At 41.0% G+C, this 19,852-nt stretch overlaps 2 protein-coding genes across 3 annotated transcripts; both read left to right on the top strand.

Moving 5' to 3' along the window:
* The first annotated feature begins 569 nt into the window (after positions 1–569).
* Positions 570–11,558, top strand: LOC104453450 (serine/threonine-protein kinase STY46). Of its 2 annotated transcripts, XR_727123.3 has the most exons (18): positions 570–844; positions 1,258–1,372; positions 2,406–2,506; positions 2,633–2,752; positions 3,269–3,323; positions 4,975–5,085; positions 5,339–5,389; positions 6,103–6,278; positions 6,404–6,511; positions 6,980–7,053; positions 7,235–7,410; positions 8,018–8,113; positions 8,828–8,908; positions 8,992–9,045; positions 9,771–9,905; positions 10,021–10,184; positions 10,963–11,098; positions 11,299–11,558. XR_727123.3 is itself a non-coding variant. In XM_010068009.2 (16 exons), exons 1-16 carry the CDS (start codon positions 657–659, stop codon positions 10,096–10,098), a joined length of 1,719 nt encoding a protein of 572 aa, XP_010066311.2. In that variant the 5' UTR covers positions 570–656; the 3' UTR covers positions 10,099–10,283. The 2 variants fall into 2 exon arrangements, 1 of the variants encoding a protein (XP_010066311.2); XM_010068009.2 differs by lacking the exons at positions 10,963–11,098; positions 11,299–11,558 and having other exon boundaries at positions 10,021–10,283.
* Positions 11,559–15,455: 3,897 nt separating this feature from the next.
* On the top strand, positions 15,456–18,716 carry LOC104453449 (mechanosensitive ion channel protein 5). Its single transcript, XM_039317778.1, has 5 exons — positions 15,456–17,128; positions 17,307–17,430; positions 17,522–17,815; positions 17,934–18,136; positions 18,431–18,716. Exons 1-5 carry the CDS (start codon positions 15,456–15,458, stop codon positions 18,714–18,716), a joined length of 2,580 nt encoding a protein of 859 aa, XP_039173712.1.
* Positions 18,717–19,852: the final 1,136 nt, after the last annotated feature.

Here is a 19,852-nt window from a genome sequence, read left to right as displayed (position 1 = left end):
TTTGTCAAATGTGAAGTATCATCCCCATTTAATTAGTTCGATTAAATTCCTAAACTACTCTATAATGCTAGATATCATTTATGTCTTAAAGGAAACTCTTGAAAACTGAGAAAGAGTCTCTCGCTCGATACGATCAATATCGTCTGCCAACCTTTCAATCAACATCGTCGAAACAATGTTTATTATTTCGCAAAAAAAAAAAATAAATGATTTGAAATTTTTTTCTTAAAAATTATCGCTTATATAACTTGAAATAATTAATCAATAAAAAATATTTTATTATCGACAGATTCATATCTAAATATTTTCATGAACGATGAAAACGATTTTTCTTCATTCATTTTGCAATTGATATAAATTATTGTTTTAAAGAAAATGTTTTTTAAATTATTTATTTTTTTCCGAAACAAACACATCAAAATATTCTTTTTACATGAAAGTACGTTATTTCCCTGTTCATGTTTGGCAGGATAAATTAATAAAATAAAATAGATAAGCACGCTGACGTCACCGGTTCATGTATAAATATATCCGCCTCACTCGAGAGAAAAAAATCTGATTAACGCAAAGCCATCTCCTCCTCCTCGTCACACTCATCTTCGTCTCTCTCTCGTTCTCTTTCGTGTTCTCTCTCTCCTCTGCTTCCTGCGCTTTCCATGGCGGTGATGGAGGACAGCGCGAGCTGCCTGAGCCAGGCGCCGCCCGCCGCCTCGTCCCCGTCGCGGAGGAGGCGCGAGGCCTACGGCGAGACCCTGAGCCGGCTCAACCGCTCCGGCCACGCCGACGCCTCGCGGCCCGGCTTCGACGACGAGCTCTGGTCCCACTTCGCCCGCCTCCCTACTCGGTGAGCGCCCCCCTCGCTTTCGCTTCCCGTCTCCTTCGCGTCCGCTCGCGTGCCTTCGCGGCGGTTCCCGGTCCGTTCGATTCGGAAAAAGCTCCGATTCCGATCTTCCTTCTCTCGTCCTCGCCGGAAAAGACGCCTTCTCCCGCGCCTTCTTCGCCGGCGATCGTGGATTTTCGCGTCGCGCTCGTTTCCGATTCCCGGCATTGGCTCCTGCTTTTTTGCTCCCGATTCGTTCGCCGGAACGCGCGAAGCGAAAGAGCGGAGCGCTTTCTCGTCGCGTTACGGTTTTGAATTTTTTTTTTATTTTTTTCCGGTTCTTCGCTTGCATGCAACTTCTCGTTCGTGGTGGCTGAAGGCGTGAATGGATGGCGCCGCGCTTGCTGTCGCTTCCTAACGACGTCGATGCGTTTCAGGTACGCTTCGGAGGTGAACGTGGAGAGGGCCGAGGACGTGCTCACGCACAAGAGGCTGCTGGAATCGGCTCGCGATCCGGCCAATCGACTCGCGATCGACGTTCGCCTTGTCCAGGTGATGCTCGCCTTCCTCGGCTGCGAAAGCAGATGAGGCCCTCCTAGCCTTCTGAATATTGTTTTTTTCGGGTTTGTTCGGTGGCGGCTCGTTAACGTGCGCCCATGTGGTCTTTACTTGAATCCGTGGACCATTTATCTGCGGATTCGAGAACTGCTTTTGCCTTGTCAACTTTTCGTCGTCCGCCCCTTGGTTGCTTCCAAGGGTCAGGCTATGTTGTCTTCTCGTGGTTTCGTTATCGTTGTTATTATTTTTTTATTCGGGTTGCAAACTTGATTTTTTTCTTCCTAAGCGGAGCTCTTCACCGTGTCACTTCCGACTTATTAAGGATGGCCTCTTTGGCCAATTTCACCGTCTTAGCCTCAAATCTTTACTGCTGTGAGCTAGAATTCGAATAGAGTTTATAAATGAACCACCTTCTGAATTCAAGCATCTTCGTAGTTCTGCTTGCCAGTTCACATAATTCTGGAACTGGGACACGGGCCAAGTTGACCTCGTTCCACAAGTTCACCTTTTGGCTGAGAGAAAAGTGGGCGACTACAGTCAAGGATCAATTTGTGAATAGATCATTTAAACAAAAAATAGCTATGTCGATTTTTGTCCATGTTCATTCCAGATTCCTCGATAAATAAGAGAATTAGATTTTAAAGCAGCTCTTTAAGATACTTGCATCACTGGCAGACCCAGGATTTAAGGGGAGAATGAGCTTTGCACAGGTTGCATACTTGTGAAAGGTGCTATGTCTCTTGTGAGGGTATATTGGGTTAAGTCACTTGTTTGCTGGAAACACTTCTCTGGGTGTTTCAAGTGTTAAATCTAAGTTCAAATTTTTCTTTTTGCTCTTGTGCATTCACCATTTAGTCTTTTAGAGCTATTGGTCTGTCCTTACATCAACATATGCCTGAATATGTTGGCTAACTTAGCATATCCCTCTTTTGCAAATTGCTGGATCAGATTAGTAGATTATACACATTGTCTGTTCTTTAATAAATCTGCTGCACAGATATATTCAGTTGAATTTTCTCTTCTCCAGGTTCTTCCCCCATATGAATTGCGTACGACTGATTCTGTTCATTCAGGTTCTACTATTAAAAGTGAAGATGTGAGTTCAACATGTTACTCCAGCAGGCTAAGGTATGCATTGCAAAATATTATGAAGCTCATTAAAGACTTAAGTTGGTTGTTAAAGACTTAACATGTTTTGGGATTGTGCACTTTGACAACTCAAAGATAACATCTGGTTGTCTGCTCCATTGTCAGCATTCATCCTCCACCAGCATTTGGATCATCACCTAATCTCGAGTTGCTTGCTTTAGAAGGTAGTGAATCTCTTACAAAGGATGGAGACAACTCTGTTCATGCCAATGCACAATTTTCTCGGTAATACTTTTAAACTCAAGTTCACAAGTTCTAATTTGCTGAAGAATGCCTTTTAAACGCAATTTAGTTTTGCCTAGAGACACGTGTAGTTACCGCTAGGATTGACTTTTAGTTTAATAAATGCGATCATTTGATTATGATCTTTAGCTAGAGATTTCTCTTTAGAATCTTGCTCTTTTCTGGTGCAATGCCATGAGGAATCCTTGTTAAACCTTTAATTACCTGCAGCTGATTACAATTCTGCTTGTATTGATTTCATTTTTTCCAAGATCTGTGCGTTTATGCAATCTTTTGTGATTTGAATCATCTGGGGGCATGCTCTTTTCAACTTTAACTTTCAGACTTTAGTTTCACTTATCCCAAAGTGCCTTTACTGCTTCTTTAAAGATGGTGCCTTTATTTTTATTTTTTTGAGGGGGGTTGGTTATAGTTGTTTTTCATCGATGTGATAAACCTTCGAAAACTGTAGATTCTGGTTTGTTTTGAGCCTTACTTATATTGTGTATATTTATGCAGACCCATGCATGAAATAACTTTTTCAAGTGAAGATAAACCAAAGCTACTCAGTCAGGTACTCCATGTTCTCTTTGAAACCCCAGCCCCATGAGGGTTTGAGATATATTTTTGAACTTTAGTTTGGCAATTTCATCGATTTGACTGTTGTGAACATGCTGGGTTGGCTTGAATTGAATGAGCATAATATAATAAATGTTAGCTTCGTAGGATTTTTTTTTGTTAGGGAGTATAATGAGCACCAAGGGGTTGCCTCCCATTCACAACCTAGACGTTAGAAATATTGAAGAAATTCCGAAAAGAATCAGTGTCTTTGCATCCTGCTGACAAATAGAACATCTGTCGGATGATACACAATTTTTGTAGTTGGAGTTCTCTCCCAAGCGCGCACACACATTAAAGAACTTACTCTTGCACATGCTTTAGTCTTCCAGGAAATTTTCCTCAGAGAAGAAAGGCTCCCAACAACTTCATTTGTGTGCACAAAATAGTTTTTACAGGCTTTGAAAATTGAAGATCGCACCCTACCATGCTGCCATAGCACCTCCTCTTTCCTGTTGAGAACCCCGAAAGGCTTAAAGTGTGCTAGACAATTACAAAAGAGTTAGACCTCCCTACCTTGAGGTTTGCTGTAGAACTCAATGTGCCGTACCAACCTACCATTTGCTCTTCTATCGTTTTCCTTTACCAGAGCATCTTTTTGTCTTGCTAACCAAAAATGTCATGAAATGAAACCATTCAAATTGAACTTGGCATCATTTTTTTTTTCTTTTTGTTTTTTTTTTCAAGAGATCAAAGTTCAATGCTAAAAGGTCCTCCCAGTCTCTATAGATCCACCTACAGGGGCTCATCTCAATGCTCCCTCTTTGCACACTAGTTATCCATCAGTTGTGACAAATATTGAATTTCATTGCTATGAAGACTTTGAAAACATCATTTTTTGGATAAAAAACGTTATTTACTCTTAGCTAGAAGAGCTTTGTTTTAGGGTTGAAGCGATCTCACCAACTTTCAGTTAATCATGTTTAAAATAATTTATGGGTGGCCCCAAAGGGCCCTCTTTTTTATGCTTTCTATAAAGAGACATGTAGTAAATAGGGAGGTTCCATATTGTACTTTTAATGACTACATGTCTTCAACCCTCTGAAAGGTAATGCTGTTCCGAAACCTGCAAGTCTTCACAAGAACTTTCAATTATCTGTTTTTATAGGGCTTTTATCTTCACTTTAGCGCCCAAAGGAAGCCTAAAAGTATTCATAGGAAAACTTCCCAGTTTTACATAACAAAACATCCACTAACATGTGGCCACCTGATACCATCACCCAATTGAATAAGTGCAGTCTATTTTTAGATCCGATAAACCTTCAAAGCATGAAACAACGCCCTGCGAATTCAAAAGTTCCTGCATATCTCTCTTACCAAAAAGTATTGGGTCATCACAAAAAAGTAGGATATATTTGTCGATACATTATCAATGGGAACAGACAACACCATCCGATGGTAACTCTTTCCTCGTAGCATTCAACTCTTCTTAGTGCTCAGTAGTTTAATCCTTTATTACCAGGTAATAAGTGAAAATCTGAACAAAGTTTAACTCAATAATGTCGAGATTTGATTTGTCGTTGTGCATGGGCATGCTACGTCTCTTTCCTAATTACATAGAAGATCAATGATTTCCTCTTGTCATTAGCTTTTGTATGAATTTGCAGCTGACTTCGTTACTTGCTGATGTTGGTCTGAACATCCAAGAAGCACATGTGTTTTCTACAATAGACGGTTACTCTTTAGATGTCTTTGTGGTCGATGGCTGGCCTTATGAGGTACTCTTTCTTGCTTTAACTGAATCTGCTGGGATAACTAATCAAACATTATGTTATTCCCTGACAGCGAATCTTTTTCTTTCTTTACTCTTAAATGGTTATAAAATAAATTAACTAGTTGTGAGAAGCTAAAATCAAGTTTTGCATGATGTCGTATCCTGTCTCTTGTTTACGTCCTTTTTTCATCTTATTCTAAAGGATGTACTAGTATACTAACAAGTTGCACTGAAGCCATTGCTTGTGAAAATTTCAGGAAACAGAACAGCTCAGAATTGCTTTGGAGAAGGAAGCTTTGAAGCATGAGGTACTTAGCCTCTAACATTCCACCGACCTATATATGTTTCATCAAAAACTTGCAGCACCTTGTTCAATTTCCTTTTGAGGTTTTTACTTATTGATAACGGCTAGCAAAATCTGAATTAGTTAAAAGAAAAGTCAACCCAATAGGCCATGTTTTAACTTTAAGAATGGGAAATTAATGTCCATAAGTGACCTCAATTGGACCTCTGCCCTTCCCACTTCACAGTTAATAGACCACTGGTTTGAAATAAGAATGTCTCCTTGGTTAAAAAGTGCTTGCAGCTGACGTAGTTTTCTTTTCCCTTTTCTAACACAAAATGGTCAAGTGAAACGAATGGAAATTAGGCCTCAAATTACAATTCACTGTTTTTGCAATATCGCACATAATAGATCCATCTAGTCACCTGGCAATAACTATGGCTTGGTGTAGTATGAAAAGTCTTCTTCATTTTATTAAGATCTCTCCTTTCTATCCATGGGGACAATCTCTAGAATCTGCGCCATGTTAAAAAGTTGTGTTTGCATACTGTAAATATCAGCTCTGGTGGTTTCAAAGTTCTTTCTAAGCTTTAAACCCCCAACTCTCTGTCTCATTGGAAGGGAGCATTGATTTCATTATTTTTATTTCACCCTCTGCAAGAAAGGAACCTGTTTATAGTGTTATTGTCAGTTTTCCATCTTATTATGTTGTTTGCTAAGCTGATGGTTCTTTGACAGAAGCATGCTCGGACAAAATTTCACGCATCATTTCATTTGAGCAATGTGGAGCAAACAGGAATAAAGAAGGAGCACGATCACTTGTCAATTCCAAATGATGGAATTGATGTTTGGGAGATAGATTTAAATAATTTGAAGTTTGAGAAAAAGGTTGCATCAGGATCTTATGGTGACTTGTAAGTCTTTTGTGCTTTTGAGTTTTGATATTTTACCCAATGCCGCTGGAGTTTCCTTTCTATATTGTTTTTTTGTTTTTTCAGTTAAAAGTTTGCTGGAGTTTCCTTAATTATTTCATTTGCAGGTACAAAGGCACGTACTGCAGCCAGGATGTGGCCATTAAGGTCCTCAAGCATGAGCGTCTAAATGAAGAGTTGCAAAGGGAGTTTGCACAGGAAGTTTTTATTATGAGGTTTGTCAAATTATTTTTTGTTTTCATTTCCAGTTGAATGTTCCTGCTGGGATTTTTTCTTCGGAATAGTCCTCATTCTGCAATCTTGTGAGGGTCAATAATGATGATGCAGACACCTTTCCAAGCTGCATTTGGATCACCAGTTTAAGCTCCATGGTGGTTTAATCACACATCCATTCACATTTTGCCAAGCCAATAATTAAACCATAATTTTAACCTCCATATCAAACCAATCTACATTGAAAGTATTTAACGAGAAAGCAATTCAATTTTTTTGACGTCCTTTGGTTTTTTCCAATTACCACACCCTTGCCTGCACCCCCCCCACAAAAAAAAAGAAAAGAAGAAAGACATAGAACCAAGAGTAGAAATAGAAAAGGTCATTTTCATGCATTTGGGCAGAGAGGAGGCGTGGAGAGTGGATTGCTGCTTCTTTTCCCTTCATGACAAAGCTCTGATGATATGCAGGAAAGTTCGACACAAGAATGTTGTGCAATTTATTGGAGCATGTACCAAGTCTCCAAACTTGTATATTGTGACAGGTAAATTCATTGCATTGGTAATAGATATATGAATGTACTTTATGTGTGGTAGATTTATCATGCGACACTTTATTTTTGGTCTCGTGAATTTGAAGTAGTTTTCTTTTGTTTCATTGAAAAAGAATTTGTTGCTCAGTTGTCCTCCTAAGTTTGACTTGCTCCTTGTTTGTTCTTTCCCCAGAATTCATGTCAGGTGGAAGTGTGTATGACTATCTGCATAAGCAGAAAGGTGTCTTTAAGCTTCCTATGTTGCTTAAAGTAGCTATCGATGTTGCAAAAGGAATGCATTACTTGCATCAGAATAACATTATTCACAGAGACTTGAAGGCTGCAAACCTATTGATGGATGAGAATGAAGTAAGTTTCTTTTTTTCACTAAAATTTCTGAGTACCGTCATCTATATATGTTTTGCTGACTGGAATATCTACTACAACATGATCTTTATGTAGATGACATCAAACATCATGATAGACTTTCTCCATTTATTCTGTAAATTTCATGTGGATACTTTCAATTTTCATCTCAATTTTATTGTTTGGCTAGCATGTTCAGTTGCATTATTCTGTGTCCCAATGTGCTTCATTCTAAGATAAGCACGGTGGCTTCCATTAGCAGTTTCAGAGTTTCGTGAGATGGTACTCTTGTATGAAATAAATTCCAGTTGAGCACTTACTTCACTTACTTTAGATAATCTGTGAGATAGCACCATGGAAAATGTGTCTTTTGAAGAAAATTAGGAAATAAACTTCTGCCTTCTGACTAAGAAATATGACATGAAATACTGTTCTACTTTTGTTGAAGCCTTGTAGGTTGCCAGAATGCTTGGTCTAGAGATAAGAGAGGCTTGACGGCACTTATTTATGCTCTGTTGCATTTAATATACTTGCAATTTGGTAAAATCATCTTCAATCTATAGGAATGTATCTTTGCCATCATGAAACTTATATTGCCTTTGTCTTGCAGGTTTTTAAGGTTGCAGATTTTGGTGTTGCTAGAGTGAAAGCTCAATCAGGAGTTATGACCGCTGAAACCGGAACATATAGATGGATGGCCCCAGAGGTACTTCCATTGTGATAACTAAAGCTCTCTTCGTCATTATCTTTTTACATGAATGAAAGCAATATCTAGGTATTCTACCGAGGCTGACAACTGCCACTACTTGGCTTCTTCCATATGTCAGAACCATTCCTTGGCCATTTTTTTGGTCTAATGAACAAACTTGTGATTAATCATATTTGGAAGCAGCACCGCATCGCCATGAAATTACAATTATGTTTAAATGGTGAACTTCACTTTAATTCGATGCTTGTTTTGTTGGAAGTCCTGACCTGTATTATTTAAAAGACATTAACATTTTTTCTGCCCAGTAATCCCCATGGACCTACCATCAAAATATCTCTTGATTTCATCTAAGGGAAATAGGTTAAGAAGAAGGAGGAATATAAGATTATAGGATTTGCTTATTGGTTACACCCAAAAGTAGTTCTAGTCTAGTGCTAGCTGGATTGTTGTGGTTCCTAAGAACGGTTGATATAGAGTTGCTTGTTTGAATGTGCAGTGGTTTGATCTTCCTTTCTCGTTCCTAATATTAGTGCCATGAACTGAGTCTCTATGAAATCTGAATAGAGTTATAAGGCATACAAGGAGTAGCCAACCATGATGATCTGCCATGTTCCTCTGCCTCTTTAATGTGATTTATCTTAATCAATGATAATGTCGTTTTTTTCATCATTGATGATACTTACAATTTGAGTTAATGCAATGCCTGTTAAGGTCATTGAACACAGGCCATATGATCACAAGGCCGACGTTTTCAGTTTCGGTATTGTATTATGGGAGTTACTCACTGGAAAGGTAAAATTCTGACAGAAAAAAGTATTTAATTAAGCATACGTCTTTATTTCCTTACTCATGCAGTTTACTGTCTTGCGCCTCAGCTCCCATATGAGTACTTGACTCCGTTACAAGCAGCTGTTGGAGTGGTTCAGAAGGTATGTACAAAATTTCTAGTCCAATGGGCTATCCTTCTATTCAGCTGAATATCCAACAACTGGGATAAAAAAAGACATCGATCCTTAAATCTTGAATCATTAAGTTTAGCCCTTATACAAGAAATTTTCATGTCTTACTCTTGTTTATTGTTATTATCTGAATGTAATTCACTCGTGGGCATCATACGTATTTATCTCAAATGTTAATAAGAAATGTCATGCTCTGGGAAAGTTGCAACCTTGCTGTCGTATCGATCTTTTTGTTGTAGGAAACTTTAAATGTCCACATTGTGTTTTCTTACTCTTTTCTAGTTGTTAAGCCACGGTGCTTCTTTTATGAGAGAAAGGTTGTACTTCAATGCAACTTCACATGCAACTTCAGAAATATAATCTTAAATGAGCAACAGAGATATGGCAAAAAAAATAAAATAAAAATAGGGTAGAATCGAAGTTCTGCGACTATGGACTAAACTGCAATTCATTGCAAAACTTATGGATCGCCCTGACAAAAAAGAAAATCTAATAGTTGAGACTGACTTGAGGATTGATCACTTTTTGTTCCTTAACCCCAAAAGAAAGGTGAAAGAAGACCCACCGAGAATCATATCATGTCCAGATCAAGTCAAATGGTGCTATCGACTTCGATTTTAAATGAGTTTGTAGAAACGGGATATCGTAAATCTTCTAGAATAAATGAGATCGTGTTTAATTCGACATTGTTTCAGGGACTCCGGCCTACCATCCCAAAGCACACTCACCCAAAGCTTGGTGAGCTACTGCAGAGTTGCTGGCAGGGGAATGCTAAGATGAGACCCGACTTTGTTGATATAATCACAATCCTGCAGCAAATAGCAAAGGAGGTGAGTCATCATTGCTCACGCAAGCCAATTCCATGTCCATTAAAATTAAGTTCTTCACTAAAACTAAGTTCAAATTCTATTAAGTTTGACTTTACGGACGTTGCATGTGAAACAGGTTGCAGAAGAGGGGGAGGATCGGCGCAAGGAGAAGCCCGGCAAATTCCTATCTGTCCTCCGGAGAGGACATCATTGAATCGCCAGGAGCAGAGTCAAGTAGGCTTTTATTTTCTTCAGCATGAAAAGATCTGTACAGTTCCCGTAGCTGAAAGTGAACACGCAGTATGTATCAATGCTTCTCCTTGCATTTGATTGATTCGTAATGTAGTTAATCATCACTTAAATCTTTCAATGGCGAATGACTTACTGCCCTCCACCAAACCCCGTCACTTTTGCTCCTCCATACCTTCAAATTCGACATTCGTTGCGACTAATGGATCGTAAAGTGGGTGTGACTGAGAAAGCGCCATGGATCTGGAGGCCTTTCGATGGTAGATTTGAAGCGCAAAAATAATTTTCCTGTCTTTACATAGTCATTTAGAAGAATGAGAAACTTATGAAACAAGTTAAAAGAGAATATATAGCGGACTGACTTATATATATAGCTCAAATAATTCCGTCTTTAGATAGTCATCTAGAAGGATAAATTTATGAATGAAATTAAAATAGAATATACAGTGGACTGACTCATATTTATAACTCAAATGATCCCGTACTCATCATGAAAAATGCTTTTTGATTCTTCTGATTTTTTCGGGACATGAAAAATGCTTTTTGATTCTTCTGATTTTTTCGGGAAAATTCATTAATAATTATTGTATGCGATCCCTGCCAAAATGCGAGGGAAGAACTTATATTCCTCATGGTATTTATTTACATTGTAAAGCAAATCAAAGCATTCTTCAACCAAACAAAACTTCAAATTCGTGTCAGCTAGGTGGATAAAAATCTGTGTCATATAGGCGGATAAAATTATATAAAATAGGGGAATCGTAGAAGTGATCTTTTCTACGCAAAGTTTTCACTTGCACATGTGTCTTACCATGTTCAACACGTGCAGGGAAAGGGGCGCGAAAGACGTCTAAGTACATAGCAATGAGATGGTGTATATGAAAAGAAAGGAGTGAGGGGTCAGAGGACACACGTGTCCAACTAGGGTTTGGTTGACAGTGTCTACGCCACGAAGGCTGCGCATGGTAACATTTCTTGGCTGGGGAACAATTTCTTTTCAGAAATAGTTCTTTTCTATTTCTATTACGGGAACAATTTCTATGTAAAAAAACCCGTTTGGTAACTACACAAAATTTTTACTCTAGAAATAGAAAAATAATAGAAATGTGTTTGGTAAAAAACAGTTTCTTTTTTTTTTATATTTATTTGTTTTTTATTTTTGCAGGTAGACCGCTGCCGATCGCCGCCGCACGGCCCATCGGTCGGCGGTCGACAATGGTCAATGGGCCGTGCGGCGGTAGTCGGCGGGCGGCGGTCGACCGACGGTGACGTGCGGCGGCGGCAGTGTCCGGCGGCGACCGGTGGCGGGCGGCAACAGCAACTGTCGGCCGGTGGCCACTGGCGGTGGCAACGGTCGGTTGGCCTCTGACAGCCGGCGGCAGCGGCAACGGTAGGTCGGTTGGCCTTCGGCGGTCGGCGGTGGCGGTCGGCGGCGGCGGCGGTCGGGCCTCCGGCGCGGCGGCGGTCGGGCCTCCGAGCGGCGGCGGTCGGCCCTCCGGCGAGCGGCGGCGGTCGGGCCTCCGGCGAGCGGCGGCGGTCGGCCTCGGCGAGCGGTGGCGGCGGCGGCGGCGGCGGTCAACGGCGGTCAATGGCGGTTAGCAAGAGAAGAATAAAAGCAAAAAAAAAAAAATTCACTTATTTCTTAAACTTATTCCCGTGAACAAGAAACAACTTTTTTACTTCTCATTTCTATTCCAAAACCATTCTTGGGCTAACTTTTTGTTAGGGAACAAAAACTAAGTTGTCGTTATCAAACAGGTTTCTATTCTTTTTTTGTTCCGGGGAAGAGAAGAATAGAAATTGTTGGGCTGGGGAAGGTTACCATGCGCAGCTGAAATGTCCATTCTGTCCATTGGAAGTCTAAGTGAGAGCCACCAATTATAATACATGGAAAACAACTCATTGACATTCCCTTTTTGTCTTTATCCATCTACGATCTCTTTCTCTCGCCTTTTTGTCTCTAGTCTACCGAGGTTGGGCTCGAAACTGTCAATGCTTGAGTCCCCAACGACTAGGCTGAGGTCTTCAACGCTAGGCCCGATTGTATAGAGGTCAAGCCCAAGTCCATCAAGGTTGAGCTCTTTACCCCAATACTCATGCTTGAGTCCCCGACGCCTTAGCTTGAGACCCTAGTGCCTTGTGTCGAGCTTCCTTGTGCTTGAGCTCAACCAAAATCTTGGGTTGTCCTTGATGGACTCAGATGTTGATAGCACGGTCCCTAGCACGGTTGCTGAGGTCTCGAGCAGGCCTCAATGGACTTATGCTTGGGTGCATGAAAAAAAGTATTTTATGACTTATTTTTTAAGTAATCTAAATATCGAAAAATGATAAAATAGTGTTTTTTTTTTTAAACAAACGAAGTCTAAAAAATATTGTATGATAGTGAGTCTGTAAAAGTAAAAAGAAAGAAAAAAAGGAGAAAAAGAAAGAAAAAGAAAATATCAAAAAGAGATCGAGAAATAAATCAACGTGATTTTCCACATCCAGAAAATTAAGGGAGATTGGGAAATAAATCAAAGTAATCTTCTCATATCTACAAAGTTATGAGAAATTCGGAGATAAATCTACGTAATTTCCATATCGTACAATTCCAATTGGGATTGCATTTGCTCCTATAAATAGGGGTCCTCCTCAACGGAGAAGAATATACAAAAGCAAGAATATAACAGCAGCGTAGGGGAAGGGGAAGAAACAGAGAGTTATTTTTGAGTGAGCTAGAAGTTTAGATCCACAAATTGAACTCTCTTTGAGTGAGCTAGAAGTTTAGATCCACAAATTGAAGACAGCGAAAGATCTACCATTGGAAGTTTGGAAGTTTGAAGCCATTGGAAGTTTGGAAGTTTGAATTGGAAGTTTGGAAGTTTGAAGTGACTACGGTCCCGTGGTTTTTCCCTTCACCTTGGAGGGAAGTGGCTACGGTCTCGTGGTTTTTCCCTTCACCGTGGAGGGTTTCCTATGTTAAAAATTCTGGTATTATGGTATTATTCACCATCCATCTTTAATGCTTTCATTTAATATTTTATCCTATTTAATTTTCATAGAAATAGTAGCGGAAAAAAATTATCTGGGCCTTTGCCACAAATATTATTTTCTTTTTCCCAACAAAGAGAGGAGAGAGAAAAGTGAGGAGAAAGGAGAGAGAAAAGTGTCGGGAAATTAGCCTGACAACGTGGGCCCATGTTGGACACGCTGGCGTAATTTAAGGTGCCTTCTTATTTGTCACGTTGGAGCACCAGACTAGCCAGTATTTTATCAAACACAAAGGAGAAGGAAAACATGGAGTGACAAAGGGTCAAAGGACACATGTGTTCGACTAGGGTTTGGTTGATCCTAGAATTTATACCTCCGAAATGACAACATCGGTCATTGAGCACAATTTAAGTCCAAAGTCACACTTATAATAGTGAAAATGACATGAATGATTTTGAAAGTTGATTTAATAAGTAATGTAATCTCTAAAATTTTAATTTATTTAATATGATCTTTAAATTTTAGCTTAATGTATAATATGGTCTTCAATTTTAATTTATTTATAATGATATTTGGTCTTTTGGCACATATTCAATATAAATTATATTGCCTATGTACAAAAAAGTTCAGGAGGACTATATTATCTATTGCATATATACTGAAAAATTCATATATTACATTTAATAAATTAAAAGTTCATATTGTATATGTACCAAAAGTCAATATACTATATTAAATAAATTAAGAATTTAGAAATTACATTAAATATTATGATAAAATTTAGAGATTATATCAAATAATTAAAGTTTATGAATCATATTAATTAGATCATTATTCCGTTATAATATATCGAAAACAACTCACCCACATTCTTCTTTTTTGTCCTCGTCTGTCCTCCATCCCTCTCTCTCTCTCTCTCTCTCCCTTCTGTCTCAATCGATAGCAAACGAATGTCCAAGTCCTCGTCGGCCTATTCTCCCATCCACCTGCTCCCTCCCAAGTCCACTGCGGCCGACAACTTCAATGCAAGGATTTTCGCTCAGTCCCATTAAAGAAAGCGTGACAAGATTATTAATGGAGGAAGAGCAGGCGCGATTTATATTGCTGAAAAATTTATTTTGAATCGCTATAAAATATTGACAAAGAAAAAGGAGAAAAAGCCACTAAAAAATTATAACTATAATCACAGACATAGAAAACTCTAAATTATGCTTATTATAATACGTTTACCCTCAACTTTTTCTTACGATATCAAATACCTCAAACTCTTGTCACAAATTTACTCTCTAATTTTTTGGGCTAGAACAATGCCATTTTTTTTTATTTCATTTAAGCTGCGTGAACACCATATCAAAACTATTTTCTTTCCAACGATTTTCATTAGTAGAACATAAAGTAAATATGTTATGTAGTTAAAAGTTAGGGATTTTTATCGTCATAGAAAAAAATTATAATGAATGTATTAGATTGAATATAATTTGGGGATTTTGGAGGGTTATGAGAAATTCATGATGTAAAAACGATATTCTTAGGGACATCGCATGTCCCTTATTATGTACGATAAGATTTTCATTCATTCAGTAGCCAACTCTTTTTGCAATTAATGATATCAAGCTGCATATTGTTTATGGGTAAATTGTGTTAAAATATTTGATAAACATAATTTTAAATAACGACACCTATATAATCATGGATACATATGATTTTTGCACTATAAATCGATACCCTTTTATTTTGCACGCATAATATAAATATGTATATATATTTCCCTTTCGAAACTATCCTCCCATATTTCTTTCCCTTCTTCGATATCGCGTTTTGAATATCAAAACTTCGCAATTGCTACCGAATTTTTCGGGAGAGTGGCAGTCCGGTAATTTCCATCCTGTACGAAGGGCATTTGGGAAACCCTGGGCATGCAGACGATGGAACACGAAAGTGAATTTCGATTTCCAACGGAATCCCGGGGCGCTCTGCTCTGCTTCCTCTTTCGACCTTCGCTGCCCATTTTCAACGGAATCCCAGAGCGCCCTGCTCTGTTTCCTCCCTCCTCTCGCCATTTATACATCCTCTGCTTCGGCGGCCAGCTGCACTCTCTCTCTCACATCTCCATCTTCACAGTGCAACCGCGTTTTCTTCACTGCACGCGCGCCTCTCACACACCTTCAAAGCTTGTTCTGTTTTTCTCTGTTTCTTGCCTTTCCTAATCTATTCTTCACTGACCCACTGATCCATGGAGTTACTGCGAAGATCCTGACGACCGCCTTCGAAACCCCCGACCTCGAGCTCGGTCTCAGTGGTCCCGGCTTATTACCAGGTGATTCCGAGAGCCACAGGAACGACGGTTCGAGAATGCGGAGAGAACTCAGCATTGGGTCCGAGAAGGGGAGCGAGGAGAAAGCTCCTGCCGAGGGTTCGGGCCGCGCGCCGGATGACCCGCCGTCGCGGCAGGCCTCCGGCGACGTGTCGCTGGACGTGGAACTGGAGATGGAGGAGCTGCGCGGCGGCGACGGTTCGAGAATGCTGAGAGACCCCAGCATTGGGTCCGAGAAGGGGAGCGAGGAAAAAGCTCCTGCCGAGGGTTCGGGCCGCGCGCTGGATGACCGGCCGTCGCCGCTGATCGGGCGGTCCCTACACCAGCAGTGGACCTCCCGCGACTTGTCGCTGGACGTGGAACTGGAGATTGAGGAGCTACACGGCAGCGACGGTTCGCCGCCGGCGCCACGGCCGCAGAGGCAGAGCCTGGACGGCTCGAGAGTGTCCTGCCAGCCGCCCATCTCGACAGAGGCTGGGCCAGGTGTGCCGCAGAGGCGGCAAGAAGGTTCGCCGAGCAGTGGGGGAGATGGAAACTCTCTAGGCAACAGAGAAGAGGAGGTCATTAAAAGGACGTCGAGCGCGACTTCCCATCGATCATACCTGCTCTGCTCAAAATCCCGGTCGCGGCTGATGGACCCGCCGGAGGAGCCCCAACAGAGATCGGGTCACATTCCGCGGTCTGGAATGTTGGGGAGGGCAGGGGATGAGGACGAGGACGAGGACGACATCTTCTTGGAAGAAGACCTACCAGAGGAGCTCAGGAAAACCCCGTTCGGTGCCATGGCTCTGTTACAGTGGGTGAGTTTGGTCTTGATCGTTGGTGCTTTAGTTTGTACTCTTGCGATTCCTGCATCGAAGCATAAGGATTTGTGGAAGGTCAAACTGTGGAAGTGGGAGGTCCTGGTCCTGGTCTTGATTTGTGGGAGGTTGGTCTCTGGGTGGATGATTCGATTAGTTGTGTTCTTCATGGAGAGGAACTTTCTGCTGCGAAAACGGGTTCTGTATTTCGTCTACGGCCTTCGAAACGCAGTGCAGAATTGCCTGTGGTTGGGATTGGTCTCGATTGCTTGGCGTGCTCTGTTCGACAATAACAGTGACGGGTTGAGGTACGTCACCGAGGTGCTGCTGTGCTGTTTGGTGGGGGCTCTACTGTGGTTGATCATGACACTGATCATCAAGGTGCTGGCATCGTTGTTCCATGTGAGGACCTACTTTGAACGGATCCAGAAGTCTCTGTTCAATCAGTACGTGATCGAGAAGTTGTCAGGTCCGCCTGTGATTGAAATTCGGAGGAGACAGGAAGAGGAGAACATTGCAGGTGATCTTCAGACTTTACAGGAAGCAAGCGTGACGGTGCCGCCAGAATTAAGGGCGGCGGCTTTTCCAACTGAAAGTGGTATGGTAGTTGGGAGCGGAGGGCTTCAGAGAAGTCCCCGAGTGAAGAACACGAAGCTCTCTCAAAGGCTGTCGGGAAACAGCGAGGGAGGGATCACAATAGAGCACTTGTACAATCTGAATCCCAAGAATGTGTCTGCCTGGAATATGAAAAGATTGATTAATATGGTGCGGCATGGATTTCACTCCACATTGGATGAGCGGATACAGGATTCTACTGAAGAGGATGAGTCGGCAACAATGATCAGGAGTGAAAACGAAGCCAAAGCTGCAGCTAGGAAGATCTTTCGAAATGTGGCTAAGCCTAATTCAAAGTAAGATCATAGTTCTTCACCTCCTGTTTTGAGCTTTTGACATAATCCTTGAATGAGTCAATTGCTTCCCTGATCGGATCTCTTTCCGATTAACTGTCGCACTATGTTCGGTCGATATTATCTGGTTTTATGATGGAAATTGTCCAAAGTCAGTTATATATTTTATTGTTGTTGCTAGGTTTATCTACTTGGAAGATCTGAAGCGGTTCATGAAGGACGATGAAGCCTTGAATATGATGAGTCTCTTCGAAGGAGCCGATGAATGCAAGAGAATCAGCAAGTCGTGCCTGAAGAACTGGCTGGTGAGTGGAATTCTGTTAAATTAGGTCCTTAGACATCCTCGTTCATACCTTTTTGTCTTTAATGCTAATCAAATTAACCAAATCGTTTTAGGTCAATGCTTTCAGGGGGAGGAGAGCACTTGCCTTGACCTTAAATGACACCAAGACTGCAGTCAACAAGCTGCGTCACGTGGTCAACGTCATAGTCGGTATCGTCATATTGATCATCTGGGTTTTCATCCTGGGAGAACCAACAATGGAGTCCCTGTTCTTTCTCGGTTCTCAGCTCGTCCCCTTGGCATTTCTTTTCGGGTACACCTGCAAGACCATATTTGAGGCGACTCTCTTCTTGTTCGTGAAGCATCCGTATGGTGTGGGCGACAGGTGCAAGATCGATGGAGTCGAGGTAGATATTGATATCATGTGTCGACCAGTATATTCACTGCTGTATTTGCTTTGGCTTGTATCTACTTCATGGTCTCTTTTGTTATTCATCGCTCATTCATATGCTGTATCCTTTTTAGATGGTTGTGGAAGAGATAAACATCCTGACGACCGTGTTTCTGAGGGATGACGTTCAAAAGATTGTATATCCAAACAGCACTCTTGCAATAAAGGACATCCACAACTATTATCGGAGCCCTGACATGGGAGACGAGGTCAAATTCTGTGTGCACATATCTACCCCTGCAGAGAAGATTGCTGCCATGAAGCACAGGATAACCGGGCAAGTGAAAAGAGCTAAATTTTCTCGAATTTTGTTCAGTTTTCTGAGTCTCTTGAAGCATTTTTTCTGAGGAATGATTGCTGCCGTAGATATCTATTAGGAAAAGTAGAGACCTGTAATGTGTTTCAAGTCAATCTGTGATAAGAAACAAGATTAATCGCGGGTGTCTGGGACCATGTTAAAATTCCGGGCTCTCTCCCTTGAATATTGTCAGTCTGTTTTTGTTCCCTCTGCATCGACATATAGATAATTAAAATAATCTGGATTGGTTCTTTGCTGTTCTACCGATTGCAGTTACATCGACAGTAAGAAAGAGCACTGGCATTCCTCGCTGACGCTAATCATAATGAAGGATATAGAAGAGCTGAACAGCGTGAGGATTGTCGTGTGGCTGTACCACACTATGAATCACCAGGACATGGACGAGAGGTTTATGAGGCGATCCCTCTTGGTTGAGGAGATGGTCAAGATGTTAAGAGAGCTTGACATCCAATACCGCCTGCTACCGCTTGACATCAACGTCCGGGCAATGCCTGCCTCGAGCTCCAGGGTTCCTCCAGCATGGGAAAACGCTGGCTGAGTTGCTCAGCTGGTCCAACAAAGAGCTGCATTAACCGATGGTAGATAGGCCGTTGGCATTCCACGGCAGCAGTCCTATGGGCTATCCTTCTATTCAGCTGAATATCCAACAACTGGGATGAAAAAAGACATTGATCCTTAAATCTTGAATCGTTAAGTTTAGCTCTTATACAAGAAATTTTCATGTCTTACTCTTGTTTATTGTTATTATCTGAATGTAATTCACTAGTGGGCATCATACATATTTATCTCAAATGTTAATAAGAAATGTCATGCTCTGGGAAAGTTGCAACCTTGCTGTCGTAGGGATCTTTTTGTTGTAGGAAACTCCAAATGTCCACATTGTGTTTTCTTACTCTTTTCTAGTTGTTAAGCCATGGTGCTTCTTTTATGAGAGAAAGGTTATTGTCACGACCTTTCCAAGGGTGAATTACTAAAAGAAGGCTATTGGATTACTAAGTCTGAAGACTTGGCACGGTGTGACAGCCTGAATTTTCATAATTTGTTTTCGATTAAATAAATCGGGCTTTTCATCGAAACGCTAATAGTGCTATTCTCTGAGCTGATCACTCACGAGATAACTGGACTATCTGGGGAAACAAGTAGGGAATCTAAATGCAATTGCACTTGAGAATTCGACCAAGAATCGATTGCTCGACCGTGTTGATCTGCAAGGGGTCATTACGGCACCGTCGAGATTGATAAGAAATCGAGAGATAGGTCGATTCGGCGAGATATGTGATCAAATTGTGGGTGATTCCACTTGATCGAAAAATTCTCATCGATCGGCACTAAATTGATTTTCTGTCGTTTTGGTACCCGGTGCTCGTAATTGAAACCTCGAGATTTTCACGACAATTGAGAGTCGTTAATGTGTCGAAGATGTACTTTGTGACTCGAGATAAATCGATCACATGTCAATTGCACCAAAAATTCCTAAAAGTTATCCGGTAGACTAGGTCACGCTAAAAGCGCGCCGGATTGAAAATAACCGCGAATTTGAACCCGATTTCAGAAATTGAAAGTTCTGAGGTGTCACAAGCTATTTTAGGAACGTCGACTCACTCTCCGAGAAATTTTCAGAGATTCCGGGATTTTCGGAAAATCGATTCGGACGTTGCGGAAAATCAGCGGAAA

This window comes from Eucalyptus grandis, chromosome 7, assembly GCF_016545825.1.
Source record: "Eucalyptus grandis isolate ANBG69807.140 chromosome 7, ASM1654582v1, whole genome shotgun sequence".
Lineage (NCBI taxonomy): Eukaryota > Viridiplantae > Streptophyta > Magnoliopsida > Myrtales > Myrtaceae > Eucalyptus > Eucalyptus grandis.
Note: the sequence above shows the minus strand (reverse complement) of the source record. Positions and strands in the feature narration are given on the sequence as shown.

What these genes read in the sequence shown, in the direction of transcription:
- LOC104453449 (XM_039317778.1), top strand. Translation starts at nt 15,456, where the DNA reads ATGCGGAGAGAACTCAGCATTGGGTCCGAGAAGGGGAGCGAGGAGAAA. An exon ending in GTGGCTAAGCCTAATTCAAA is followed by an intron (nt 17,129 to 17,306) that starts GTAAGATCATAG and finishes TGTTGTTGCTAG; the next exon opens with GTTTATCTACTTGGAAGATC. An exon ending in ATGAAGCACAGGATAACCGG is followed by an intron (nt 18,137 to 18,430) that starts GCAAGTGAAAAG and finishes TACCGATTGCAG; the next exon opens with TTACATCGACAGTAAGAAAG.
- LOC104453450 (XM_010068009.2), top strand. Translation starts at nt 657, where the DNA reads ATGGCGGTGATGGAGGACAGCGCGAGCTGCCTGAGCCAGGCGCCGCCC. An exon ending in ATAGATGGATGGCCCCAGAG is followed by an intron (nt 8,114 to 8,827) that starts GTACTTCCATTG and finishes ATGCCTGTTAAG; the next exon opens with GTCATTGAACACAGGCCATA. An exon ending in CTGTTGGAGTGGTTCAGAAG is followed by an intron (nt 9,046 to 9,770) that starts GTATGTACAAAA and finishes ACATTGTTTCAG; the next exon opens with GGACTCCGGCCTACCATCCC.